At 44.7% G+C, this 20113-nt stretch overlaps 1 protein-coding gene and 1 long non-coding RNA gene across 4 annotated transcripts; one reads left to right on the plus strand and one right to left on the minus strand.

The window, feature by feature from the left end:
* The first annotated feature begins 685 nt into the window (after positions 1 to 685).
* On the plus strand, positions 686 to 18178 carry LOC134548978 (uncharacterized). Its single transcript, XR_010079963.1, has 5 exons — positions 686 to 4355; positions 12194 to 12285; positions 13718 to 13916; positions 16323 to 16436; positions 18044 to 18178. It is a non-coding gene; the product is annotated as an uncharacterized LOC134548978 (long non-coding RNA).
* LOC134548977 (3 beta-hydroxysteroid dehydrogenase/Delta 5-->4-isomerase-like) lies at positions 7756 to 18879 on the minus strand. 3 transcript variants are annotated; one of them, XM_063394269.1, is made up of 4 exons: positions 18503 to 18879; positions 18177 to 18371; positions 13287 to 13451; positions 7756 to 9512 (listed from the first exon to the last, which is right to left on the minus strand). In XM_063394269.1, exons 2-4 carry the CDS (start codon positions 18328 to 18330, stop codon positions 8698 to 8700), a joined length of 1134 nt encoding a protein of 377 aa, XP_063250339.1. In that variant the 5' UTR covers positions 18331 to 18371; positions 18503 to 18879; the 3' UTR covers positions 7756 to 8697. The 3 variants fall into 3 exon arrangements, with proteins under 3 accessions (XP_063250339.1, XP_063250338.1, XP_063250336.1); XM_063394268.1 differs by having other exon boundaries at positions 18177 to 18411; positions 18503 to 18878; XM_063394266.1 differs by having other exon boundaries at positions 18177 to 18878.
* Positions 18880 to 20113: the final 1234 nt, after the last annotated feature.

Raw genomic sequence — 20113 nt, forward strand, 5'->3', positions numbered from 1 at the left:
GGCAAAGTGGAAGGTTGACAGAGGGGATAACTGCTGTCCACAACACATCAAGTGGTTGGTCAGTCTGGGAGGGAAAAAAGCTGGTTTTCCTGTAGAACAAACCTTGCACAAAAGCCCCACCCAAACTGATAACTGCAATGCCTGAATCATTTCTGACAATGAGGTCTTAGGAGTAGAAAACATGTTTATTTGCTGCATAAAAGGATGATGTTTTGTGCTTGCCTGCAGTTTCATGAACCTGAATGAAGGATGTAGGAGGTCCTTTCCTGTCCTGCATTCCAGAGCTCCTGTGGGATCTCTAAGTCTAGGCTTGAATTTACAAAAGCTCTTTCCTTTGCTCTGTTATCTGTTTCTAGGGGAGGACAAGTATAACATGCCATTGAATCAGGAAGTAAAAAGCCTTTCATAACTTCATGGATGAGAATTATTCATTCAGATTTGCTATGCTGTTTGAGTAATGATGAATAGAAATTCACCAAAATACTTCCTATTAAGTTTTCTAACACAGTTATCCAATGACCTTTCACCACTGGATTTGCTGTGGAAAAATCAGAAACAGATTGCAGCGTTTTGGAGCACAGTGTTAACAACATAGGGACACCAGTCTCTTTTAATCTAAACATTTTTACTGAAAAAATCCCAAGTAACTAAGAATATTATATTGAAACAAGGGAGTGGTACAGTCTGCAAATAGAGTCCTTTGTGCAGTGATTCTTACACAGCAAAATAAGTGAAGCTCATCACTACCCTCAAGAGAGAATCTCTGAAGATACTCTCTGCTGCATGCATTTAAATTCTTTCTGTCCCCAGTTCTAGGTGGCTCATCTTGTCCTTTGCTTGGGTATACATCCCATTATTACTTGTGGTGTTTTATGCTGTGGGCTATTTCTACACTAATTAATGTTCACATCAAGGGATTTCCCTGACAGTTCTCTGGCAATTTTGCAAGGGTTCTCTTAGCTCTCACTGATACGTGGTCACGCATTTTGCACACTTCAGCCAGGCATGTAATTTCAAAGAATCCATAGATTCTTGCTGTTAGTGTGCTCAAATCTGAAAACCAGTGTAACTGAGCATTTATGTCAGACCAGTACTACACTGTGCTAAACCTTATGCCAAGCTCCCACACTGTACTTCTACTTGTATCACAACAAGATTAGGTTTTCAGGCTCTCATTAGATACTTTGCAACTGAAGTGGAAATTTTCCACAGGAAAAGAATCCTCCAAATCTTTGAATACACACCGGCCATCAACTTCTGGAATTAATTGCTTCTCTGTGAAGCAGTCTTTGATGAGTTCAGTGACAACAGTGAAAAATTTACTGCCACATCCAGGTGACACTGTTACATTGATTTTTTTTATTAGCTTAAATAATACACAAATGCTGCTTTTTCAAGTGTGTCTCCTAAGAAAACCTTTCAGTATAGTGCCTCAGATTTCCTTCAGATCCTGCTCATACTATTTCTTATTAGAAGTCTATGGGTAAAGCAGATCCACCCCTTCACAGAACAGCGTGTAACCCTGGACATGTTCCCTCTGAACAGGTTATGTTCAGTGCCAGATGCTGGTTTAGCTGCATGAGGAAGATGCTCTGCCCACATCCTTTTTTTTCCTCTGCAGTAGAAACTTCTTGCCAGCTCAACCATTGGGAAAGGGCAAGGATGTGGCTGGGTGTGCTCTGGTGCTGGTCAGCTCAGAATCTGGAAGTCACGGTTTGTTTTCAATAGTAGTATCAGACTGGCTTCCAGAAGGGTAACGTTTGAACATTAAGGTTCAAATGTCAAATACTCGCAGTGTCTCCCAAATGCTGAACAACCTTTGCCCACCTCTGTGTGTGTAACTCACCAGGATGTGCAAAGTTCCCAGTTTGAGGAGTCAGTGAGGCTGAGCAGAGCCAGCCAGGCACAGGGGGCCCAGCAGTCTGCCCTGAACAGATCAGAAAATCAATACAAATTATGAAAATGCATTTGTGATGTGGGACATGAACTGTGGCTGTGAGGACCCTTCTTCCTGGAGGGAAAAAATCACCTGATGTGGAGGGTCTGTAACCTCTGTGGGCACCATGAGGTTTAAACTGGCTCCCGTGGAGAAAAGGCTGTACTTCAGCTGCTTGACAAGCCTGATTTTTCAAAAACTGATGAGTCAGGCTGCAAGAATTGTGAGATTGCTTCTAAATAATGAGTTTGAGAATCTTTTTCCATGTCTGCAGTTGTGGGTTGTTTTTTAATCTTGAGTTTTTGTGTCACTCACTGTTTAGTATTTCCAAGCCCTGGTCTTTTTTTTTTTTTTTTTAGAATGGTGAGAACCACCTTTAAAAATAAAGGAAATATTAAACTTGGCTTGTCTTCCAACCTGGCAGAAGTTCCAGCATCATGAAATGATCAAGAGTGGGCACTGCTGCATTAAGCGCAGCTTGCTTTTCAGAAAACACATTTTTTTACAACTTAAATGTGAAGCAGACGTGGGTCTTTGTTCCGTAGACATACCATGCCATTAATCCTGTTGACTGCTCTGGTTCAAACAGTTGGCAACAACTTGTTGGCAATTTTAGTGAGATGGGTCACAGTAACCAAATACAAAACATAACACTCAAAAACTGGACATCCAAGTAAAATGTCCCTGAGATAGAAATGTGAGCCCCACAATTATTTTTGGATTCTTGCACTGATCCTTGTAGGGACAGAATATTTTTTCCAAACCAAAGTCAATAATGAATGGGATTCATACACTTGACCTTGACTCTATCACCTGTGGTTCTTCCATCCCTTGCTGTAGGAGTGCTAGAGGGAAGAAGCAAGGGAGAAACTCAAGGATTTTTTTGAAATCCTGTATTATTTATCTGTACAGAGAGGCCCTGCAGACTCCCAGTGTATTAACCAACTTGTTCTCAGACAAGAGCAAAAAGCTAGACGGTGACACTCTGGCTTTGGAAGCTTCTTCCAGACACTATCTCAGCTGTGCTGTAGTTCTTACGTTGTCACAGCTAAGCGTGGCATCACTCCCACTGGAGCAGTGTTCAGAGGGTGAACCTGAGACCTCTTCTTGAAATACATGTATCAAGTCATTCCCCTAAAGCGACATTGTGAAATTTTGACTTGTAAGAGGAGTTGTCCTGGGTTGCAGAGCACCCCAGGATGTCAGCAGGAGAGGAGGTGGGATGAGTACTTATTTCTGTGACGTAGCAGGGTTGATATTTGTCTCTGTTTGTCCTGATCCCCCGTACCCAGCAGCAGGCAGCCCGCACCAGCAACCTTGCGCTGTGTTTTTTGTGATAAAAGTGCCGACTTTGTGAGGACAGAAACTCCGCAGTCGGAATATTAAGTTGGGCTTTGCAGAGCAAGTGAGGGGAAAGTATCGCTGAAGATACCATCTTGTGGCAGTAAGAGGCACAGACCAGCAGAGCCGGGCGATCCGAGCCGTGTGAAGCAAAGCATCAGCCCCACCGAACAGCTGCTCAGACACTCCTCCCTTGCCACGAACAGGAAAGAAAAAGATGCAAGCGAGGAGCAAGTCCTGGTGCTGGGCCCCCATCCCGCTCTGCCCCCGCTGTGTCCTCTCCCGGGAGCTGCGGGAGGGACACACGGCAAAGTCCCAGATTTCCACTGCACTCACCCCACCCAGCGGCCGCTCCAGGACATCCCTTGCCCAAAACCCCTTTCCCTGGGAAGGGATGGCGGGATCTGAGGGCGGATCTGGTCCTTACCCTGGGACCTCTCCCAGATGTGTCCGTGGCCGCTTCTCGCCCGCCTTGCCCACACATCAGGGAGCTTTGCCCTGTGCCACCAGCACCCTAAAGCCCAGCTGGGCTTGCAGAGCTCCCGGCTGCTCCCACAGCCTGAGACGGGGCACAGAGGCACTGACAGGCAGGAAATTCCAGCTGGGATCTGTGTCCTGCAGAGGACCCGCTCAGTTTGCAGTTAATCACAGAGCGCTTGTTGCAAGAGGTGATCCTGCTCCTGCTGGGAAGTTGTCCTGGTTCCTTTCCCTCTCATTTATAGCAATGCCAGGAACAGAGAGTTCAGATTAAATGAGGCCATTGTAAAAGTAACTACTTCCTCTCTGTAAATACATAACCACTACATTTAAGGGGGCTGAAGGAAAGTTCCTAGAGAAGCAGGGAAAGTTGAACACTGCAGAGCGGCCGCCTCAACCACTCTGTACAGGCAAAACCTACCGTGCCACGATCGGGATCCGTTTTCATCTCTTGATTACTCCTCGTGGCTGGCCAGAGAGACCATTGCTGCAGCAATACCTGTGTGCCAGAGCTTATTTCAAGAGCCCTGTAGACAAGGGACATCAATTCCAGATGGACCAAAAGAAACCCCTCCGAAAGTGAACTTTCATGGACTTAGTGGTGAGTGTGCAGCATTCCTTGTGTCATCAGCACTTGCAAATAAAGCATGTAGGAAGTTCAAGTGCATGTAAAATATCCAGTGTGCTTTTGGTCTAGGTAAATTAAACCTAAATGTATAACTGAAATTGCATGAGGGATTCTCAGAAAAATGTATATCTAGCTTCTGATGAAATCACCACATTGAAAATTTCGAGGTGCAGGAGGAATATTTGAAAAAGAAAATAATGAAGCTGAAGATGTTTCATTCCTGTAATTTTTATTTTTTTTTTTTTATTTTAATGATTACTGGGTATATAAGTACCTTCAAAGCAATTTTTTGTGACATGTATTCTGTTTTCTTTTAACTTTCTAGGTTGTCTTTCCACATTTTAGGCAGGAAAAAAAATCCCAGCCTTTCTCTCGATGGTCTTCCACAATGCTTGTTAAGCATTTTGAGTAGCACCTGTTATAGGATCAAGCTGGAGATTTAATAAATCTTTACTTTTGATTAATGTTCTTTTTGCTTTTGCAGATTAGTCCTTAACTACTTAATATTCAGTGCTTGCTGCCAGCACTGGAGAGACACATCTTATTTAAGAAATGAGACAAGTTTAGTTATGTGAATGAGGAATGTCTAGAAATAGCAATCATTGGTCTGAGTAAGAAATCCATTGCACAGCCATACATGAATTCCAGTTATCCGGTGTTTTTGAACTGAGATGGAAATGCAGATGGAGAGCTTTCAGGAGGGAGAAGAGTGTTATTACATGGGACTACAGGGGTCAAGACAAGGAGTGGTGAAATTGTTCTTCTGGAATGTACCTGAGTGTACTCCCATTTCCCAAATTGGCTTTACAGCCACTATAATCTATTATATCTACATGTGTAAGTGACAGATTTTTCAGGTCAAGAAACAATTGTAACTTTTAGTTTCCTACATAAGAGGGGCTGTACATAACTTTTCACAGTATTATTCTGCACAAAGCCTGTGAATTCTGCCAAAGCTTTAACAAATGCAATTTTAAAGATCATGATTGAGAAAGTTAACTTTATTTTTGTGATTTTTGTCTTTTATTCTGCGTTAATTCATTTAACTTCATAATGTAAAAAAATGTTATTTTTGGTCTGCAATAGTCTGCTGTTGTTAGTCTGTTTGAAGTCTGCAATGCACTCAGAATACCAGTGTCATGCTTGTCTGATAAAATGGATTCTTCACAAAAAACATGCTCATTGGCATTAACTATCCAACACTCCTCCACTGACTGCATCCCATATTAATGATACCAATTCCAGGCATGGATTTCTGGTGTTAACATGATTGCCACTTTTGCTTCTGTTCCTCTGGAGCTTCTTCCTTATTCCTAAATTTATTCAAAATGTGCATTATTATAGCTCCTGATCCCTTTTAGCAAGCAAAACTCTGCTCCTCTACAATGACAAAATATTTAACAGCAAATGCTGGTCTTTATAAATGTAGGGTTTTGTACCTGCTGGAACCAGAAGTCATTAATTTGCCTGTAGCATGTAAGTATCACTGATACATATTTGCAATTTTTTCATTTTCTGCATGTCTGAAGGGTAAATAAACACCTTTCCAGCAAAGCAGCCTTAATGCTTTGGGGTTTTTTTTCTTCTCCGTTGTTTATACAGCAGTAAAGTTCTTCTTACTGACTGTGATCCTGTTGGCAGTGGAGCTTCATTGATAACCAATAGTTTGCTTTATTGATTGCCAGACAAACTAATTAAATCAGAAGAATGGTCTTGATCAGCTGATGTAAAAACAATAAGGCTCTCCCTGATCAAGTACATTTTGTAGCTATTTTGCTAATCTGCTAAGAGTAAGAGTATGGAAACAAGCTCCTGCAAAGTAGACTGGAGTACAAACTGGCAGAAAATCAACCCCACTGCAGTAAGTCTGTCCGTGCTCCCTCTTGGTATCTTTGGAATATCCTTATTGGCTTTTGTTTGTTACTGGGTAACAGCACACAACAGCTCCAGTGCCTCTGAGCAGCAGGATAAATGGTTTTTTATAGATTGCTACTCCTTTGGGCTTCCAGGATGTTTTTATTGCAGGCACTCCACTATTTTGGGCAGCCACCTGAAGCAAAAGACAACACAGATGCCAACCCAAATGTGCTCAGGGATGGACTGAAGTGGGGAATAGTGTTCCTGTAAGCAGGAATGGCTTGTCATGGGGATTGAAGGAAGGGATGTGGTAGCAAGACACAGGGAGGAAGTTCAGCAAAGGAGGAATTTGGCACTGAGAAGTCTGACTGTTGGGAGCAAGGCTCTTGGAGAGATGAAAAGATCCCACTGTCTTCCTGTGAAGGCAAAAATGACAAAGGGAGCTCTAGCAATGAGAGCTTGCACCTGGGCAACAAGTCACTGAACTGTGGAAGAAAAAATGTCCTTTATTCTCTCTAGCAACATCTGTGGATATTTTAGGATCTCTGTTAAACCTGTGGAAAGATGTCCCAGTTTTCTGGTATGTGTTTCAATACCTGAGCCCTTTGATGTGTTAGGTGTCTCCCCCTATTAAATAGCAACTTTGCTGCTATTCTCCCTCTTCCTTTCCTGCTCTAATTCCCTGTGCCTGGATTGCCCTTCCTACTCCTACTTCAGTGACAGAGCAGCTGTGGCTGCACCCCCTGCTTGGCACTCACTGAGCATTAGGATGAAACACCATTAGCCTAGAAAAACTATGGGTGCTGCTGTGTTAAACACATTTTTGCTTTTCCAAGGGTGTGCAGAGAGCTGAATAAATAAAATAAGAGTGTCCATGCAGGTGAGAGAAGAGGAACAGTAGAAGGGGATGGTGAAGAAGAAAGCAGAGATCCAAGTGCAGTGTCCCAGCTGCAGGGAGAGGTGAGGCCCCACAGGACCACAGCTGATGCTCTGCCAGGGCCTAAAGCAGCTGCACCCAAAGCTTCCTTCCCTCCCCAGACCTCTCCTGGAAGTTGCCCTGTGTTCCTTCAGGGTGTTTGATAATGTCACCATGGCAGAAAAGGTGATTCATCACACACCCAAAGGGAGGGAGGGATTAAGTAATCTCCTCACAAACAGATGGAAACCAAAGCCCATATACTTGTGGAGGGTGTGTGTCCCCAGAATATGACTGACACTTCTGGTGTCTGCTATTCTTCTACTTCAGATCTTCTGTTAACCAAAGGTGTTACTAAAGCACATAGTAGTATTTGCAATGGGACTATCCAGTGTCTAGGGCACTGAATAATTAAACTCAGCACAGACTTCAGGCTGTCAGCATCCCTGGAAATATGATTTATTTACATTGGTACTCAGGTAGTCAGGTGAAATGTTTCTGTTCACGCTATCCAAAACAGAACAGAGAAATTCCCATCTTTTGAAGTTGTTTTCAGCAAGTGAGATGTATGTTTAAGAAACAAACACTGGATCACATCTGTTTGTTCAGACAAGATCTGTATTTTTGCCCACAAGTCAAGTTACACATTCTGCAGAAGCTCATGTGGCCATCAGAGAAGCACAGGGGCAGCACATGTGTACCTATCAGCTAAAGTTGGCCTTTGCTCCCAGCTGAAACATGGTCGGAGCAGGATTTTTTTCAGCACTCTTTATTTTTCCTCAGTGTTCACAAATGCATTCAGTCTGCAGTGGGAACCCCTCAGTGACCAAGGCCATCCTGCAATATTTTTCTCCCTTTCATTTTCTTGAAGTTGTTCTGCTGGACACTCACCAGATTTATTGCAAAATGAGAGTGAATAAAAAAGTATCCACCTGACCAAATCTGTCCCTTCTTTCCTCCACACACTGTCCTAACTAAAACTGCATTGTGCTTACATTGTGCTTTTGATCTCACAATGCTTACAGTGCTCAAAGTTTGGCTGTCAGGTAAACATGAAATGCACAACACCCTTGAAAAAGTGAACAAGATTTGTTACAGCTTTTGCCATCAGGTGGCTTCTGCCTGTTTGGTGAGATGGCAAACACTGAGTGAACAGGGTGTAGCTGAGTGGTGCACACTTGTGAAGTGCAATCATACTTCTAGGACAAGCTGTGCTTTACAAAAGCCTTGGAGATGGCGTGGAGCGAAAGAAGGGCTGAAGTGTTCACATGGATTGCTTGGAGTCTTACTAAAATAAGTCTTTGTGCTGCAGAGATGCAGAAGTGGGTGTGGACTATGCAGTACAGTTACCCTCATCAGCATGTACTCAACAAACGAACATTTCACTTTTATTTATTCTGAGGTTGAGGGTGAGGGGTTTCAGTGGCTCTTACACAAAGCACTCATTTAAATGCTTTCTGGTTTGCTGCTGCTGCTGCTCACCCAGCTCTCCTCTGGCTCAAGGCCCCACTTGCTCAGCTGGGTTTCAGCTCCTCTTCAGGCTTAGGCAGTGCTGCTTTGCAAGTGCAGCCGTCTCTGGGGGATCATGGAGGCGATCCACTCGCCCGTGCCCCGCTTGGCCTCTTCCCACGTGTAGCGGGGCGCGTATCCCAGCTCCTGCTGTGCCTTCCTGTACGAGAAGGTGAAGGGGGTGTTGAGCAGCGTGACCAGGTGGCGGTTGGTGGAGGGGGTGTACCTGACAAAGGGCCGCAGCAGGAAGCTCACGATCTCCAGCAGCAGCGAGAAGTAATAGAGCGCCGTCAGAGGCATGGGGAGCCGGGGCTCGATCCCAAACCCCAGCTCCTTGGTCAGCTCGTAGTTGAGATCTGCGTAGCTCATGTGGGGAGTGTCGTCCGAGATGTAGTAGAACTTGCCCCTGACGTGCCTGGCTCTCTGCGGGGCGCGGAGGGCTTTGGCTGCCTGCAGGTGTGCCCAGGCGATGTTGCCCACGTACACGGGGTTCACCAGAGCCTCCTTCCTGGAGAAGCGCAGGTAGACGTTCTTGTTCAACAGGCACTTATCCAGGTGGCCTTGGAGGAACGGGCAGCCTTCCCCAAAAATGTACATGGATCTCAGGGCGCAGGTCATCAGTGTGCCACCATCCTTCAGCACCTGGCCATCTGCTTTCAGCACAGACTCCTCTGCCAGTCTCTTGCTTTGGGCATAGGGAAATTTGGATGTGCTCTCATAAGCTGTATTTTCATCACCGTTGAAAATGGGGTCGCCTCTGCAGTTTGGGCCTGTCACTTCTATGGTGCTGGTGTAAATGAAGTGCTGGACGTTACAGCGGACACACGCCTCCAGCAGCAGCTGAGTACCTTCAGAAAACAAACATGAAAGGCAGTCTGGGGCCCCCTAACCAGGAAAAAGTGGGGCTTTCAAATCAGAAACAGCATCTCCGGCCTGAGCTTAGCCAGATCTCCCTCCGTGCAGCTGGAAGAATCCTATCCTGAACACACCAGTATATTCTATGACACTGAACCTGCGCTGAATCTGTATTTAAGTAGTATTGGTGCACCTTCTAGAGTTAAACAAGGGCAAATATTTGGTCTTAATTGCATGTTGTGGGGGTGTGTTTATGCCAAAAATCAAATTTTTGCCCCTCCTTAACTTAGCGTGGGTACTGACCACAGATTCAGGGACTTGTGCCTCTTGGTTGGGTAGAGTTGGCTTAAGGCAGAGAACCTTCATAAGCTGCCCGTCTCCTTAGGAATCCTCCCTGCTCTGTGGTGAAGGCCATGTTTTTCAGACTTGAGGATGCACTTGGGTGGTTTGCTAAGAAGGGACAGAATCAGTATGGGACCTGAGGGTTTGCTTCAAAATCAGTGCACTCACACCCAGTGCAAATCTATCCGGTATTCAACTGACTAAAGAGAAGGGCTTGAAGAGAAACATGGGGAAGCAAGGCACCATAACATGTAGGAAAAGATCATAAAGTGCAATGAGAAAAGAGAGGCTTGTGTATGTAGGCCTCCTTTTCTGGCATATTCTGGCTTTTCCTTGCAGTAGTACAGGGTTTCTTCCATTTAAAATCCTTTAATGCTTTCATCGGGGGCAGCAGAGGTCAGCTGTTCAAAGTCTTTTAAATAGCCAAGAAGGTTAAGCAAGGAAAGCACACTGAAGGAGGTAATAAATACTTTAATAAGTTGTGTTGTTATAGTTGCAATTAGAATCTTCTTTTTCTACCCAGATTTGAGGGAGAAATTGCTTTATTTTTTGTGCATGGTGCAATGAGAGAAATTAAGTGTGGAAAGGCCAGTGACTTTGGAAGAGAAGACACAGCTCAAAGACATTTGGAAACATCTTTGGCAGAGGAACATTAAACTAAAATGACTGATATGATATCAGAAGAGTGTAGCCTAAAATCCAGGGGATAAAATCAAACACCAGCAGTGAGGCACATAAAAGATCTTCCAAGTCTGCTCAGTCTGTTACAGCAACAACTAAAGCAGCACAATGCAGACCAGACTAGTGTGACTGCAAAGAATAGAATGAAATGAAGAGGTTCAGAAGAGCCAGGAATATTTGCAGAAAAATATGAACTCATTAATGAGTGAAAAATAAGAATTACTGAACTGAATGTTGTCAAGGCACCAAAATTCCTCTTTTCAGGCTTGAACAAGAAAAATAAAGAAATTGAAACAAATAGAAAACAAATCTGGATGAAGCTTTCAGAAAAATTAAGGACGTGCACAGAAAAAGAGTTACACAGACAGGAATAAATTGATGTGAAAAATTAGTTCATGCAAGTCACCCCATCATACAAGCCAGGGTCATCTGGAAAAAAAATATTTATTACATTGTTTTTTAAAATAATAGCTTCATTCCTGCTGTCAATACTGTTTAGAAAATGAGGGAAAGTAATCAAATGCAGAAGGTCTTGATGAAATCAAATGAGATAGCAAGTTTTAGAAAAAAGCAAACATAAAATTATCTTGACTGTTGGTATCTGTTCAAGATGAATTTCACCCAAATAAAATGGGGTTTATTTGCAGATCAGAATTGTATGTAAAAGTTTAAAGATTCCTGCAGTAATGGGAATCTAAGTATCTTTCATATAGCATGTAACAAAATAAATTATTACTGTGTTACATGCTTTATTCAGTGAGTGGGTCCCTATGGTTTGCTTGCCCTTCTGGCTGAGGATCTGGTTCACAGAAGGTATTTTGTTTAGATTATAATTAATTATATTCTCAATTCCCTTCCTTTTAAACAATTTCTTCCCTCCCTTCCTAAAAAGATATTTTTTCTCTGAGATATTGTCTGGCAATGGAGGAAAGCCCTGCATCAAGGCAAGTTTTACTTGTTCCTTCTGTGCTGGTCTATGAACATCCACATCTGATTCTTGAAACATTTATGTTACACAAGATCTATTTTCTTGGAGAAACAAAACTTTCATCCTGCAGGCTGTGAAGTACATAGCAGTGCCCTGGCTGGGCAGAAAACCAGAAGAGCATCAGAATGGAAATGGAAGGAAACAGGGAAGAGAGGACAGCAGTATTCACCGACTGACCTCACAGCCAGTTGGCTCTGGGAGCAGGACTGTGGATGGTATTTCATTCCAGCAAATGTTGTCAGCTAATCCTCACTGGCCCAAAGGGCTCCTTTACCCATAGGCAGACACTGTTGGCAGGGGAGTGAGTACTGGGGAGTCAGAGCTAAAGAGCTTTTTTTTTTTTTTTCCCCCTTGGAAAAATGTGTTTAAGCAGCACATTCTGCTATGAAAACCCAGATTGTGGTGGGAGTACAGTCATAAAGACAGCTTTACAAATTCTCTTTCTGAACTACCAACCGTGTATATTTTCATACTACCCAATGCACAGGAACTTGCCTTTCTGCTCTCACCTCCTGATAGGGACGTGAGAGGCTGCCCATTGGGCTCTCTGTTTTGATTACTGACAATCTGTGGCTTTGAGCAGAAATGAAAGGCTCTGGAAGCTAATGGTACGGGCAATGAGCCAAACTAAAACAACTAAAATATGATCCCACTGTTTTTAAGGTACATGTGAGAAACAACTGGACTGCCAAGAGTTCTCTCTTCTTCTGAACATTGGTGAGCAGCCAATATTTAAGAAAGTGATGCCTGTACAGGTATGTTCCTTATTTTTCTGCAAAGAAGCCCTGTGTCTGTGGCCAAGAGGAACAAAGATCTGGGAAAGCTGTTCATGTAAATAAGAACATCTTCCCCAAATCTCCCCCAAGCTGTTGAAGCAACACAGCCAGGGAGGCCAGTGTGCATGCAGGATAGGCAGTACCAGTTCTCTGAACGGCACTGAGGGTTTGGGCATCACAGACAGGGGATGAAGGTGTTCTTTTAGGAAATACATTTAAACTTTCTAGGAGATGATGCTACATGGGCCATTCCTAAGTCTAAACCTTCTCCCTTCATCTGATCTTTCATGAAGAATGGGGGTTCCTTAGTGGAAGGCGAAATCCCATCACTGAGTCACTGAAACCCCTCCCTCCCTCCTATAGCTCTGAATTTGCTGGAGAATTTTAAATTATAAGCTCAAGGTGGGAGAGCACTTGTTCCTCTCAACTGCCTTCTTGCACACAGAGACTTAATGGCAACGGAAGGAAAAGGAGAAAAAGAAGAAGAAAAGGAATAGTGAGGAGAGAGGCACAGGCTCTGGGATGTTATCAGTGCAACATTTCTGTAACTGCAGCCAAAATGTGCAGTGCTTGTAAAATTTGAAAAATGTACTCAGGCAGGGATGCCATGTGGGGTGGGAGAATAGGAACCAATTTCTGAGTGAGCATTGGGATTTCCGAGGGGAAAGTCCCGCTGAGCGTGGGTTTATGACTATCACCACTGAAGGCAGAGCCTGTGCAGTTCTCAGCATGGGCATATGTAAGTGTTGACAAGAATGAGTGATCCTGCACTGCCCTGAAGTGGAGGACTGGGTGTGGAGAGGCCCAAAACTTCTTGGGGCTGCACAGACTTGAGATCTGCACCCCAGGCATGTCTGCGCAAGATGCAGAACAACCCAGTTAACCTGGCTCAAAACAAACATGGCCAGGGGCTCCCTTGCCTGAGCAGACGGGGATCAGGACACAGAGGTGGGTTTGAGAAAGGTGCTTCAGCTGCTCACCTGTCACATTGACCTCCCAGAGCAGCTTCTTCTCGATGAGGCCCAGGGTGTCAATGAGGGAAGCCGTGTGGATGACGAGGGAGACCCCCTGGCAGGCACGGTGCAGGAATGTCACATCTCGGATGTCCCCTTCCAGGATTTTCACCTCGGTCTTTCCCTTGAACTCTGCAGGGGCAGCAGAAAACAGAGCACGAAACCTTACAGGCACCCTAAGAAGAGCACTGAAAGGAGTGGGGAAGGGCTGACCCTGCCTGGCAGGTGCTGCCTGGCCAGGAACAGCAGGAATGTTTTAAGGCTGTAAAACAGAAGGCATTTCCCCTGGACTCTAGTGTCACATGCTAACTACAGTGCCATAGAGGTTTATTTTGCATCACCTACCATAGATCTGGAGCCAATATTCAACATGTTTCTTTCCATTTTATTTTTTAAAGAGAAATCTTTTCCACTGCTAGCAAGCTTCCCTGAGTTGTGACTGTGTTAAAGTTCACAGAGGAGCAGCTTTAGCTGTGCATGTTCTGGTGACTGGCTGGCCACAGGTGTGTTAACCCAGGAGTACTGAACAGGCACTGCATGTTCCTGTCTTCAGGCTGATGAATGATCTCTCTCCACCCAGAGCATGTGAGCACAGGGGTATGTTCATACCTTCTTTCTGCCTCTTTACCTCTAATAAATTTCATACAATTCTGACATCTTTTTCTTGTACCTTGGCCAGGACTTAGAGTGCCTCTTCCAACTCCAGCTCTGGCTCCATTTCAGTGTCTGTTCTGTGGGGTCATTTTTAGCCTGCACCTCTTTCTGGTTCATATCTGAACTCTCAAGACTGTTCCCCTGAGCTACCTCAGCCCCACTTGATTAAACCCCGCTTTTTAGGCTCTCTCCCTGCACAGCAGCTGCAGTGTGAGACCCCAGAGGAGCTCCAGGTCTCAAAACCATCCTTCCCTAAGCTGTGCTGGGCAGAAGGATTCTTTCTGCAGCCCAGAACTACACAAACATGAGCTAGCACCAGATGATCACTTGGAAAAATGCTCAGTCCAAGGCAATGCTGCTCTCCAGGGGAATCAGCTGGTCTGGCTGCAGCAATGCCAGAGGAGGGGACGTCCTCAGCACGACCCTCAAGTTGTAAGGAGGGGCTGTCATTGCAGCAGTTCCTCTGGAGCCTCTGCTGTGGCTGCACTAGATGGCTCCCCAGGCACAGCTACTGGGCAGGGACCTTGCAGCACAGGCAGAGCCTCTGTCCTCTTCCAGCATGATCAAATGCCCATTCTGGATAAGAGAAGAACCTGATTAATTTGTACAGATTTTAGCTTCAGCCATGACTGAAATCTCCTGTATCCTAGTGCTTTGTCACCAGCTCCACAGCAGGCAGTATTTCATCCCATGTCTTTAATATGAAACACTGACAGAGACAGCAGTTGGATCTCGAAGTGAGTGGGAATATATTTTTAAATGGTATTGTCTCCTTTTCTCTATAGCATGCTAAGAATGTAACCCTGTATAAGTTTAACAATTATTCTGATGCAACAGGTCTAAGGGGCTTTTTTTTTCACCACAGTTGATCTGAGATTTAAGATTTGGGAAACATTTGCAAAACTGGTACTAAATCTAGAGTTGCTGCCCTCCCAGCACAGTCACTGCCACGTGCTCTCTTCTGCTCCTTTATTTTACAGACTGCATTCATTTCCAGGGACTCCATCTCCAGAAGCTTCACTCCGACCTCTGCTTGCATGGATGCAAAAGTGTCAGACTAGGGCTGGGCTTTTTGTTAAGCACCTGGTTGTTAGATTTGCTCTAATAAGCATTAGTCTTTGTACTGCCCTTAGGTTGATGTTCTCCATAAAAAAGGCTTTGTGGGATTGTAATAATCCCAAGAAAAGACAGAAAAAGTTTTCACAACATAAATTCTGACATGTGACCCCTTCAAAGTTATCACAGTGCCCAGGAAGGGGTTAGGAAAATGGAAGAGTTACACCTGCACATCAAAGCTTTAGGGAAAAGTACAGAAGAAGCCTGTCCCTTTTAAAGCTGACCACAAGAAATCTGCTGTCCAGGTGCTTTGTGCCTTGTTTGGGCTGGCAGTTTGTGTGTGTGTGATGTGAGTCAGGAAATCTGCTCCTCTATTCAGTTTTAGCCAGCAGAAGTTGCCATGGTAAGTACAATATGGGCCTTCCTCACTTTAGCAGCATCAGCTGCATGTCAGGAGTCAGCAGGTCGATCTTGTTTTGCTCTGAGTGAAGAGAAAACTACAGGTGAGCTTGGAATAAAAGAGAGGAAAGAAATGTCTGTCAGAGAGTGGTTTCAGTCTGAGATGGCCAGCAGAGAGAAACTTGATTTCCATCTACACAAGCCATTGCCCAGGCATCAAAAGAACACATGTGGGTAGGTCAGAGGGGCAGGAACAGAATAAACTCAAGCCAGCTCTCCCTTTTTGCATAAAGTGATTATGACAAAGTACCTACTCACTGGGAAAGCTTGTTCTGCTTCACCAGTGGTTTCTGTGTCCTCTGAGCTGTAAGTAAAGTCCCTGCTTGCTATGGGGTAGTTTTTGCTTGAAAATGCAATGATTTCTCAATAACATTCAGTGTCCTGATGTGAGCAGGTTTTGACTCAGCAGTACAGTCAGACTATTTGCCCTAAACTTGAGAACAACACAGGAGTTGAGATTTCTCCAGAAGTGCCAATGCAATGGTGAACAACAAAAAAAGAATTGTGTAAGTGTAAGCACAGGAAAGGCAGAAAGATAAATCTGACATGGAGATGGGAGGTAAGAAATCCAGGGCACCAAAAATCATGTTCAACGTGAGGTTGTGACAACGATGTAACTGGGTAGACTCCAGCTCACAGCACTCAACATTGACTGGATCACCCTGGACTCCCTGGGGCTGTGGAAGACCACAAATGCCACTGTTCTATCCAGACTGAGTGTGATGGTCAAGATCCCAGCAGGAAACTTGTTTAGACAAAAGAGGAGTGTCCCTTAGGGCCTCCTGGCACAAAGACCTGTGACTTGTACATACTTTTCTGTCTTACCACCCACAGGCCTGGCTCTGCAAAGATACTGCAAATGCAAGGTGCTCCAGAGATCAGTGAGGAAGAAACCCACTCAGCTCTGCTCCCGCCTGTTCCAGAAGTTCAGATAACATCTGCTGGCAAGTAAAAGTCCCTGGAGTAAAAGTAATGTAGGTCAGAAGACGCCAGCCCCACCCACAGGTTTTGTAGCAGCCCCGCCCTTGGAATAGGAGTCACTGTGATAGGGAAGGGCTTGAAAGGGAAGGGCAGGGAAATATTTCGGGTGGTCCTGAGCACAGGGACTGGCAGGACTGTGGAAGAAATGTAGCCACAAGGGCTGATACAGACAGAGCAGCTGCCAATCAAAGTGCAGGGGTTCAAATCTGTTTAAACGCACCTGGAATGTCAGCCTATAGTTCTTACTCCCTGTTTATGGGGAAGAAAAGGATTTGGTAACTGTTTTTTCCCTAGCTCCTATGCTGCTTAGATAGGCAGAAGGAATGTTAATAAAATAGGAGAGGGGGTGGGCAGGCAGTGTTCCGTGGAGGAAGAAGGGAGGATAAGGAAAGAGGGCATAGAGCTTGCCTATTAACAAAAAAATAAAACATCAAAACGTTTGCTGCAGCTCAGCCAAGATTGTGCCCACACAAACAATTGTTTCCACTCCCCAAGGTGCTCCATTATCTCCTCAAAGCTCTCCTGGCCCAAAGCAGTGTGGATACCTCTGCACCGCTGCATCAGTGCTAAACCACACACACTCCTGCTGCTCCAGCCTCTACTGTAGCTGCAGGTTTGGGGTTTGTTTCTGTGGAAACTCTCTGGAAACCAGAGCAGGAAGGGCTGCTGCAAGGCTCAGGGGCACTTAAAAATCCTCAGTGAAATGCTGGGTCAGATCTAATGAAGAAGAAGTTTGAGTGTAAAACCATGATAAAGGCTAGTGCAATTTGTACCAGGTTTACTGTGCACTGTTGCTATTCCTTGATAACACTTGTGATGACACTTTAATGCTCTATAGAGTGATTGAGGCTCTTCAGCAAATCATATGGAGATATTCCTTAAGGGTTCTGATACAGTTTCCTGCACAGAGGAAGGGGAGCCTTTCAGGGAAGATGTGATGGAGGAAGTTATTGTTAAGTGTTGGGAGCCCTATGTGTCTTTTTATAGATGTGATCAGTATCTCAATAAATAGGACATTTAAAATAAAACACTCTGAGCTGCTTTCCCTGCCACAGACTGTTTCCGACACTGGCCACATCACTCACTTGTGCTGTCTCCAATCCATTCAAGAAGCCGAGTTCTGCCTTGCACTTTGCAAATGGGTTCTGTCTCTTTAGCATTTGCTTAAACAGGAAACTGCAATAATGTTATTAACAAAAGCAGTTTTAAAAATACTTCACCACAGCTCTCAGCCAGAAGATCACTATTAATCAATTAATCACAGGTTGAAGAAACCCATTAGAATTTGCACCCACAACTTTCTCACTGCCTTTGCTGTCTGGCATACCAGAGCCCAGCACAGCATGCTCTGGATATCTCTGCCCTCCCACCCAGCACAGCAATGCTTGAATTTTCCTTTCCCCCAAGAAGAAGTGTGAGATTTTTGCACTAGTTTTTCTCTGTGGGTTTTGTTGTAAGAGAAGTCAGATTGAAGACAGCCTTTTTACTGCATGAATAGTATACAGAAGCCTCAAGGCCTGAAAAAAACCCCTCTTGTTTTCACACTTCACATCTGATTTCTGTGCTGCAGGGAGAGGGAGGGACAAAGCAAGGCTTCCTTGAGATAAAACCTCTATCTGCAAAGCCGGTTCGGATGAGAGGTAAAGGCTTCCAAGCCTTTACCCACAGCAACACGTCCGGCTGCAGTGCTCATGGAAGGACACTTACTTCCAAAGCTCCCGAGGGCTTCAGCGCTGAAGGCTCTGTCCAGCAGGCGGATCTCGGCCAGCGCCTCCTCCTCCTGCAGCAGCAGGCGCACGATCCTCTGGCCCAGGAACCCCCCGGCCCCGGTCACCAGGCAGCTGACCCCGGCCAGGGACATCGCGCTGGGCTCCTCGCTGTGTCCCGGCCTTGGTTCTCCTCCTGCCCGAGGGAATGAACACATGACACCAGCCTCTGGAGACTTTACAAATTAAAGGGTGTTACCAAAAGGAGAGACTACAGGAAAACAAACTTTAATCCCCGCATCGAACAATTTTTTAAGCATGTCTTACTTTTGCCGGCTGTTCCTATTCAGAAGTAGTCTACATATTTTTTCCATGCAAAGAAAACATTCTTACAAATCATTACAAACCAATTCAATAAACAAATCTGAAAATGCTCAAAGTCAATTTCAATGCCAAACAAACCCCACAAAATCTGCCTTTAGTCTCGGTTCCACCTCTCTAGAGATCAGAAGACTGTGGGGGAGATTTGCCTGTATTTATATCCTGCAGGGCACCACCTCGTTTGTTCTGCTCCCCTCCCTCTTGAGCGCCTCCTTTGTTGCAAAAGAATGTGATGCTTCCACACCACTCCCACCGAAGAGGAAGGCTCTGGATGCAGTGAGGTCTGAGCCTAGATGTGATCCTGTATCCCTAAATGCCCAGAGAATAAACCCTCGTGTTCATAATTCTCTCTAGCTGCGCTTGCTTCTGTAATATGGTGCCAATATTGTGCCAATATTGAAGGTAGGGAGCATTTAAATTAAATGTAAATAGCAGGACAAGCTATTTAGAGTGGTTTAAGGAGTGGACTCTTCTGCTGTATATTTTCTGGGTACTGGGCTCCCCCATCATAACATGGTTTTCTCACTCTCTCTGTGCAAGATCAGAAACTAACCCTGGGGATTTTGTATTTGTTCAGCATACTACAGGCATTTGAAGTGATGAAATTGTTTAATGTACCATCAAAGTTAAATTCAAGCTGCAGGAGGGAAAGATTCATCTCTGGAAATGTCTTGTGCAAGAGCACCTATTTAAAGCAAGGCTGTGCCTCTGCAGTGATCTGTGTCATTACTGCTTTACATCTCCAACACGCAGGGAAAATGCCAAGGTGTTTCTCCCTGGGGCTTCACTCCAGTTCTAACAAAATTGTTTTGTACTGTGAGACCAGGGCAGGTCATTAACCTGAACCTCCTGATGCCAGCATTGCCCTCCTGGGTCTGTCAGGACACGCTGGCTGCAGCTGTATTTTCTGTCTCTCTCACGCAGGGATGGGCTGGCGTCCCTGCTGAAGCAGGATGATAAATAGGGAGCTGCCGTGAGCAACAAGGAAGTTACAAAGTCCAGCAACAAAATTAATTAGGCTGAAATAGCTGGAAATGGGGTCCTTGATTAGGGGCATAGCAGGGATCTCTAAAAATGCTTTGTTTTCATTCGTGCCACTAACTGTTAAGCTCCTTTTTTTATTCCATCATGGCTTTTGTTCACTCATTAAAGAGAGCCCGGGAGAAAAGCTGTAGAAGAAGCATCCCCACACTGTTACTTTTTTAAAGCAAAATTGGGCTTGCAAGTGACAGGAGGAAAGCAAAACCATTTCTGTTGGAGGAGAAAGGTTTCTAGCTGACACAGATGATGAAGTTTTGGCAACTGTTTCAATCCCAGCGTCCTTGAAAATCTGTTCCTTACCCCAACAAAGCTTTAAAAAATTTGTTATCAGTGGTTCTTTCCTTGGCTTTTCACAGTCAGGACCTTGACATTGTATATTCTTATCAGAAGCTGCTGCAAATTAATTTTGTTCACTTTGGAACAATAGGGAAAAATAACTGGCCAAATCTGCTGCTCCAAGCTGCATTCTCTGTAACAGGTCTTCCTCTTTGCTTTAAAAAAGGAAATAAAATGCTT

This window comes from Prinia subflava, chromosome 3 (genome assembly GCF_021018805.1).
Source record: "Prinia subflava isolate CZ2003 ecotype Zambia chromosome 3, Cam_Psub_1.2, whole genome shotgun sequence".
In the NCBI taxonomy this organism is placed as follows: domain Eukaryota; kingdom Metazoa; phylum Chordata; class Aves; order Passeriformes; family Cisticolidae; genus Prinia; species Prinia subflava.

Excerpts from the sequence above, each read along its gene's own strand:
- LOC134548977 (XM_063394268.1), bottom strand. The coding sequence starts at position 18,393 with ATGTGTTCATTCCCTCGGGCAGGAGGAGAACCAAGGCCGGGACACAGC. Across the intron at positions 13,452-18,176 it reads AGCCCTCGGGAGCTTTGGAA|AGTTCAAGGGAAAGACCGAG; the intron begins GTAAGTGTCCTT and ends CTGCCCCTGCAG. Across the intron at positions 9,513-13,286 it reads CTGGGAGGTCAATGTGACAG|GTACTCAGCTGCTGCTGGAG; the intron begins GTGAGCAGCTGA and ends TGTTTTCTGAAG.